This window comes from Nicotiana tomentosiformis, chromosome 11 (assembly GCF_000390325.3).
Source record: "Nicotiana tomentosiformis chromosome 11, ASM39032v3, whole genome shotgun sequence".
Lineage (NCBI taxonomy): Eukaryota > Viridiplantae > Streptophyta > Magnoliopsida > Solanales > Solanaceae > Nicotiana > Nicotiana tomentosiformis.
In genome coordinates this window covers 49517723-49526837 of record NC_090822.1, presented here as the reverse complement: position 1 = coordinate 49526837, position 9115 = coordinate 49517723, and the positions used below count along the sequence as shown (strand labels likewise).

The 9115-nt window shown below is 41.0% G+C and overlaps 1 protein-coding gene across 1 annotated transcript; it reads right to left on the bottom strand.

The window, feature by feature from the left end:
• Positions 1–5349: 5349 nt before the first annotated feature.
• Positions 5350–6689, bottom strand: LOC138901414 (uncharacterized). The gene is made up of 2 exons (XM_070189175.1): positions 6222–6689; positions 5350–6018 (listed from the first exon to the last, which is right to left on the bottom strand). Exons 1-2 carry the CDS (start codon positions 6687–6689, stop codon positions 5350–5352), a joined length of 1137 nt encoding a protein of 378 aa, XP_070045276.1.
• Between the last annotated feature and the right edge of the window lie 2426 nt (positions 6690–9115).

Sequence of the window (9115 nt, the reverse complement as noted above, 5' to 3'; positions counted from 1 at the left end):
CGAACTATGGCCTGGGCATAACACGACACTCGGTGCCTAACTACACGTAACCGAGCGAACCAACTAGGTGGCTGGATCAACATGTGGTATAACTATAAGCTGAATATAAACATTCAGCATGTTGATCTACTAAAGAGTCTGACTAACATATTATAAATGTGGAAAGTACTGAAAAGTCTGTAAATATAAACGAGTAGCCAACAAGGCTAACACATAAAAGCCTGCTAATATCTGACTGACTGGGCTATAGTCTATGAAGCCTCTAAAGAATACTGAAATGCTAACTGTTTATCGAGACAAGGTCCCCGGTATACCTTATTAACTGAAATACTATAATGACTGAAAAAGGAGGGATAATGTCCCGAAAGACTGGGGCTCACCAATAGCTGATACGAGATGTCCTGGAAAGCAGAATCATCAACCTGTAAATCATTACCTGCATCGCGAGATGCAGGCCCCGGGCAAAAAGGGACGATAGTATATTTGAATTGCATTGGTATGTAAAGTAACTGAAGGAAAGAACTGTAAATACTGAAACTGAACTGATAACTAATAACTGAACTAAACATGGGAAGTAAGGTTATGAATACTGCTTATCTGAATAAATAGACTGCGGCCTCAGGCCCAATATATATATGTGCACAAACTGCGGCCTCGGGCCCAAGTATACGTATATATAACTGCGGCCTCAGGCCCAAAAATGCATAAAGCATAAACTGCGGCCTCAGGCCCAAATACAGGTGTTCAATATTCAAGAATTTAGAATCAGGAACTGAAATTCATACTATAATACATTATACTGAAATACTGAACCACACTAAGTTACATAATATTGGAATACTGAATAGGACTAGACTGAGATGTGTATTCATAATAAGTTGACTTGCCATAACTGAAACTCATAGAATATTGAATGATTATGAAACTATGCCATCTAGAGAATAGAAGTTCTATGACTATTCACGGGACTACGACATAATTACTTTCTGAGTAAACTAGTAATAGTCATTATGAATAGGATGTAGGGAGAATCATAGACATTCCCAAACGTAAAGAGTTAGCCTCACATACCTTAAATTCCTACTCTCGAGCGTAATACAATGTTTGTCAACCCTTTCAACTTTAATCTATAGCAATACAAGTCAAAGGGATTCCATATTAGCTATGATACTCATATTTTGGTCACTTAAGTATTTTATCAAACACTTGATGAGAATAAAGCTTCATAGTTCTTATTAATGGTATTTCTATACCCAATAACCCATTCTTTTGCTCCTAGATAAATTCTAAAGCCTCAAATGGTTATAATCAACATCGTTCTCCATCACCCATAAGGAATACAACACCCTTAACCAATAATCAACAATCAACAACTCAAACCTATAACCGTTCATGATTTTCTATCAAACCCATTGACTCATATCTCATGAACTAGAGTCTATAATCATTAACCCAATGCTAGAATCAATTAGAGGGTGACGACATTACCTTTTGGAAGTTCAATTCCCTTGAATTCGAGTTCTAGGGTTCCTTCTCTCAACAATGATGTCCCAATCGAATATATAATTATATGGAGGGTTTACTCATGTTAATAAGATGTTGGAAAATTGAAATTAACTTGGAATCACCATTAGAACTTACCTTGGATGGTGGAGGGACCTTTAAGGAGTTGGGTTCTTGAGAGCTCCCCTTTCTAGAGCAAGTTTTTGTGTTTTGGGGGGTGTGGAGGATGAAATAGGGCTTTAAAATGACCTCCCCAGGTTCGCCCCCTGCACCTAAAGGCTTGACCGCACACCTAACCGCGCAATATGGCAGTAGCACTGCCTCAAGTGAGCGGCCGCGCACGTGACCCTCCGGGCGCGCATATTGGGCACTACTCTGAAAGACGCACATATCATTTTGCATAGAGATCCGTTTAGGCTCCACAATATATCATTGGAAAGCTATTTTAAAGACCTACAAATTTTATGTATTGTGTTTTCCCAATTTCTTTACATTGTTTCACTAAATCCTGCTGCAAGACAAACCTTTTGTAAACTTAGTAGATTTTATCGAATGTTATACACCTCACTCTTCGTCTTGATTCTAAACTAACCATTTTCACCCATACTCATACCAATAGAACTTCACATGTCCAAAGTGTAACATTACTACTCATTTAACACATTCATACTTAAGCCAAATTTACGGGGTGTTACATTATCTCCCCCTTGGAATCATTCGTCCTTGAATGATGGTCCTGACTGTAACTACGACTATCTATGGACATTAAACGGGTGTGATGGTGAAATTAAAATACTGAACTATCATGAACACATGTATACCAAATCGAGCGAATACGTGATTACTGAATACTGAGTTGAGTAAATACTGAAAGGCATGGAGATTATAATATAAGGTCTAAGTGGAAAGGTTAATTACCTTCCACATTTTCCGTTTGCTCTTCAAAGAGATGGGGATATCTGGACTTCATGTCCTCTTCGGCTTCCCACGTAGCCTCTTCAATCTTTTGATTCCTCCAAAGCACTTTCACTGAAGCAATTTCCTTAGTTCTGAGCTTTCGGATTTGATGATCAAGAATAGCCACTGGAATTTCTTCGTAACTCAGGCTATCTTTAACCCCTATAATCTCCGTAGGAACCACAAGTGACGGGTCTCCCATGAATTTCTTCAACATAGATACATGAAACACTGGGTGTACAACAGCTAATTCTTGTGGCAATTCTAACTCATAAGCCACCTGCCCGATCCTTCGCAGGATTCTATATGGCCCAATATAGCGGGGACTAAGCTTCCCCTTCTTCCCAAATCTCATAACGCCTTTCATAGGCAAAATTTTCAGAAACACCCAATCATCAACTTGGAACTCTAAATCTCTGCACCGCATGTCCATATAGGACTTTTGGCAACTTTGAGCCGTCTTCAAATGCTCTTGTGTCAAGTTGACTTTTTTCATAGACTGATAGACCAAATTAGGTCTTAACAACTCCGCTTCGCCAACTTTAAACCAACCAATTGTTGATCTACACCTTCGCCCATACAGAGCTTCATACGGTGTCATCTTGATACTAGAGTGATAGCTGTTATTATAGGCAAATTCAATGAGAGGTAGATGATCATCCCAGTTACCTTTAAAATTGATAACACACGCTCTCAACATGTCCTCAAGAGTCTGGATGGTGCGTTTCACTTGGCCATCTATCTGAGGATGAAAAGCGGTGCTGAGGTTCACCCTTGTGCCCAATCCTTTCTGAAAGGATTTCCAAAAGTTCGTTGTGAACTGAGCAACACGATGTGAGATGATGGACAAAGGTGTCCCATGCAATCGGACGATTTCCTGGATATACAACTTGGCGTAATCCTCTGCTGAATCTATAGTCTTCACTGGAAAGAAGTGAGCTGACTTGGTAAGTCGGTCTACAATCACCCAAATTGAATCATGCTTCCGAAATGAGCGAGGTAGACCTGTTATGAAGTCCATTTTTATCATCTCCCATTTCTAAATGTGAATCTATACCTTGAGCTAAACCACCAGGCCTCTGGTGTTTGACTTTCACCTGCTGACAATTTGGACACTTAGCCACAAAATCTGCTATGTTCTTTTTCATATCGTTTCACCAATAAATCTCCTTAAGATCATGATACATCTTTGTGGAACCTGGGTGAATAGAATACCTGGAATTGTGGGCTTCTAACATAATCCGCTCTCTAAGCCCATCTACGTATGGAACACATAGTCTGCCTTTGTATCTCAAAGTACCATCATCTCCCCCTTGTTCAAAATCCGTAGTCTTGTGTTTGTGAATTCCCTCCTTCAGCTGCAATAAGTAGGGATCACTGAACTGCTTTTCCTTCACTTTGGCTACTACGGAGAATTCAGCCCTGTTCTGAAGAACAATGCCACCATATTCGGAGTCCAAAAGTCGAAATCCTAGACTTGATAAGCGGTGGACTTACTTCATCATAGTTCGCTTGTCTGCCTCAACATGCGCTAAGCTTCCCATAGAACGCCGACTGAGAGCATCGGCTACAACATTTGCTTTCTCCGGATGATAGAGAATATCAACATCATAATCTTTAAGTAATTCGAGCCACCTTCTCTGACTTAGATTCAATTCTCTTTGCTTGAAGATGTACTGGAGACTCTTGTGATATGTAAAAATGTCAACATGTACCCCATACAAATAATGGCGCCAGATCTTAAGTGCAAACACCACAGCTGCTAACTCAAGATCATGAGTCGGATAATTCTTCTCGTGAGCCTTGAGTTGTCTCGATGCGTAGGCTATGACTTTACCATGCTGCATTAATACACACCCAAGACCAACCCCTGAAGCATCACAATAAACAACGAACCCTTCGGTTCCTTCCGGTAGTGTCAAGATTGGAGCTGAAGTCAACCTCTTCTTTAACTCCTCAAAACTTTTCTCGCAAGTGTTCGACCATTGAAACTTGACTTTATTTTGAGTCAATCTAGTCAAAGGGGACGATATAGAAGAAAATACCTCTAGCCTGTTAGACTCAAGAAACTTCTTATATCGGATACTGAGGTGGGTCTAGGCCAATTCTTCACTGCCTCTATTTTCTGAAAGTCCACCTTCACCCCTTCCCCTGAGATGACATGGCCCCAAAACGCTACTGATTTCAACTAGAATTCACACTTAGAAAATTTCGCATATAGCTTGTGATCCTCCAGTGTCTGCAACACAATTCTGAGATGTTCTGCATGGTCAGTCTCGCTACGGGAATAAATCAAGATGTCACAATAAACACAATAACAAATAGATCAAGATAAGGCTTGAAGACCCTATTCATAAGGTCCATGAATGCTGCTGGTGCATTCGTTAAACCAAATGATATTACCAAAAATTCAAAATGCTCATATCGAGTCCTGAAAGTTGTTTTTGGAATATCAACTTCCTTAACCTTTAACTAGTGGTGTCCCGATTTGAGGTCAATCTTGGAATAACACTGGGCACCCTGAAGTTGATCAAGTAAATCATCTATTTTGGGAAGAGGGTACTTGTTCTTGATGGTGACTTTATTCAACTGACGATAGTCAATGTACATGCACAAAGACCCATCCTTCTTTCGGACAAACAAGACCGGTGTGCCCCAAGGTGAAACAGTGGGCCTTATAAATCCCTTATCTAGAAGATCCTTCAACTGGACTTTTAGCTCTTTCAACTCTGCTGGAGCCATTCTATAAGGCGGGACAGATATCGGCTTAGTGCCTGGAAGTAGATCAATTCCAAAGTCAATCTCTCTATCGGAAGGGACTCTAGGAAGATCTTCAGGAAATACTTCTGGGAACTCATTTATAATTGGTACCGACCGGAGAGTGGGAATCTAAGCATCTGTATCCTTAAATCGAACCAAGTGATAGATATACCCTTTAGAAATCATCTTTATGGCTTTAAGATAGGAGATAAACCTACCCCTAGGTGCTACTGCATCACCCTTCCATTCTAAGACCGGTTCACCAGGAAATTCAAAACTTACTATTTTGGTTCTACAACCCACTGTGGCATAACATGACTCTAACCAATCCATGCCCATGATTACATCGAAGTCTACCATCTCCAATTCCACTAAGTCTTCTACAGTAAGATGATGGTACACTTTGACTGGACATCCCCTATAGATACGTCTTGCTATAACTGATTCTCCAACTGGAGTGGACACTTCAAAGGGTTCACACAACATTTTTGGTTCTATCCTAAATTTCTTAGCAATATATGTGGTTACATAAGATAGGGTAGATCCCGGATCCATAAGAGCGTAGACATCAAAAGTGAATATTGTTAGCATACTTGTGACAACATATCCACGAGCCTCTGTATCCTGACGGCCTTCCAGTGCGTACAAGTGGTTCCGACCACCACCCGTATTATTGGACTTTGCTGCACCACACCCTTGTTGGGCCTGAGCGTTATGAGGGGCTGCTGAATTAGTGGACTGAGCTACATTGCCTCCATTGTTCTTCTTTGTTGATGTACAATCCCTCAAGAAGTGGCCCTGCCGACCGCACCCAAAGTAACCATCTGTGCCCGAACGACACAACCCTGGGTGCCTCTTACCACACGTGTTGCAAATAGGATAACTAGGGACTCTATAGCCCACACTAGCCCGTGACTGTGAGTTTTCTGCTCTGAAATTCTAGTTTTTCTTGTTAAACTTGGACCTCTGAACTGGTGCACTAGCTGAAGATGGAGCAGGACCTGATTCCAATATCCTGAAGAACTGGCGATTGCCTCCTGCTTGAGATCCCCCATGGCTGAAATTTCCTGCAGACTTAGCTCTCTTGATGAATTCCCTTCCTTCTCTCTGTGTAGCCGCTCTTCTTCTTTCAACATGTCTTCGTTCCCTTGAACAAGGGCAACCATCTTAGTAATGGTCATGTTATTGTTCTGAGCAGCTATATAAGCATAAGCAAATAAGTCATCTGAAAGCCCCAAAACATACCGCCTAACTCTGGCCCTCATATCACGTACCATTTCCGGAGCATGCTTAGCCAGAGAGACAAACTTGAGGTAGTACTCATTCACACTCATATCATTCTGTCCGAGTCTTTCAAACTCCAAAGCCTTAGCTTCCAAGACCTCAATGGGTAGAAAATGCTCAAGAAATGCATCTACAAACTCCTTCCAATTTGCAGGAGCCGCATCCCCCCTAGGGACTCTTCCCATGTTTCATACCAAGTGTTGACAACATCCTTCAGCTGGAACACAACAAGCTCTGCTGCCTCAGTGTCTGTAGCATGCATAACTCAAAATATCTTCTGAACTTCATCAATGAAGTTTTGCGGATCCTCATCCTTTTTGGACCCTGTGAAAACTGGAGGTTTCATGTTGAGGAATTCCCTGGACCTGGAACTACCCGTCTCATGAACAACACTTGTTCCTTGCCTTTGAGCCTGAGTAGCAACAATCTGGGTGAGCAACTGGATAGCTCCCCTAACATCCATGTCTGAAGCACTGGGCACTGAGCCCGATGCAACCCCCTGGGCCAGAGTGTCCTCCTCCTGAGCAGCATTAGTAGTAGCCCCTTGGCTAGTAACTGAGGCCCTCCTGGTGTACTTTCTTTTTGCAGGCATTTTTCTAAAATACGCAATTCGCACGAGTTAGAAGCATTCCTGAAAGCATAGCTCTAACTGCACGAACTAGAGTATGAAAGAAATGGAGCAATCCTAGATGTCTTAGTGGTCAACTGTTTACACGTGTGGCGTGCACACACACATAAAAGTGACCCCACTGGACATGGCTTCACAGACTCCCTAGGACTCTTGAACCTAGGCTCTGATACGAAGCTTTGTCACACCCCGAACTATGGCCTGGGCGTAACACGTCACTCGGTGCCTAACTATATGTGACTGAGTGAACCAACTGGGTGGCTGGATCAACATGTGATATAACTATAAGCTGAATATAAACATTCAACATGTTGATCTACTAAAGACTCTGACTGACATATTATAAATGCAGAAAGTACTGAAAAGTCTGCAAATATAAACGAGTAGCCGACAAGGCTAACACATAAAAGCCTGCGAATATCTGACTGACTAGGCTATAGTCTATGAAGCCTCTAAAGAATACTGAAATGCTAACTGTTTACCGAGACAAGGTCCGTGGTATACCTTATTAACTGAAATACTATAATGACTGAAAAAGGGAGGGATAATGTCCCGAAAGACTGGGGCTCACCAATAGATGATACGAGATGTCCTAGCAAGCAGAATCATCAACCTGTAAACCTCGGGCAAAAAGGGACGACAGTACATTTGAATTGCACTGGTATGTAAAGCAACTGAAGGAAAGAACTGTAAATACTGAAACTGAATTGATAAATAATAACTGAACTAAACATGGGAAGTAAGGTTATGAATACTGCTTATCTGAATAAATAGACTGCGGCCTCAGGCCCAATATATATATGTGCACAAACTGCGGCCTCGTGCCCAAGTATACGTATACATAACTGCGGCCTCAGGCCCAAAAATGCATAAAGCATAAACTGCAGCCTCAGGCCCAAATACAGGTGTTCAACATTCAAGAATTTAGAATCAGGAACTGAAATTCATACTATAATACATGATACTGAAATACTAAACCACACTAAGTTACATAATATTGGAATACTGAATAGGACTAGACTGAGATGTGTATTCATAATAAGTTGACTTGCCATAACTGAAACTCATAGAATATTGAATGATTATGAAACTATGCCATCTAGAGAATAGAAGTTCTATGACTATTCACGGGACTACGACATAATTACTTTCTGAGTAAACTAGTAATAGTCATTATGAATGGGACGTAGGGAGAATCATAGACATTCCCAAACGTAAAGAGTTAGCCTCACATACCTTAACTTCCTGCTCTCGAGCGTAATACAATGTTTGTCAACCCTTTCAACTTTAATCTATAGTAATACAAGTCAAAGGGATTCCATATTAGCTATGATACTCATATTTTGGTCACTTAAGCATTTTATCAAACACTTGGTGAGAATAAAGCTTCATAGTTCTTATTAATGGTATTTCTATACCCAATAACCCATTCTTTTGCTCCTAGATAAATTCTAAAGCCTCAAATGGTTATAATCAACATTGTTCTCCATCACCCATAAGGAATACAACACCCTTAACCAATAATCAACAATCAACAACTCAAACCTATAACTGTTCATGATTTTCTATCAAACCCAATGACTCATATCTCATGAACTAGAGTCTATAATCATTAATCCAATGCTAGAATCAATTATAGGGTGAAGACATTATCTTTTTGAAGTTCAATCCCCTTGAATTCGAGTTCTAGGGTTCCTTCTCTCAACAATGATGTCCCAATTGAATATATAATTATATGGAGGGTTTACTCATGTTAATAAGATGTTGGAAAATTGAACTTAACTTAGAATCACCATTAGAACTTACCTTGGATGGTGGAGGGACCTTCAAGGAGTTGGGTTCTTGAGAGCTCCCCTTTCTAGAGCAAGTTTTTGTGTTTTGGGGGTGTGGGGGACGAAATAGGGCTTTAAAATAACCCCCCAGGTGCGTCCTCCCCCCCCTACCTGAAGGTCTGACCACGCACCTGACCGTGCAATATGGCAG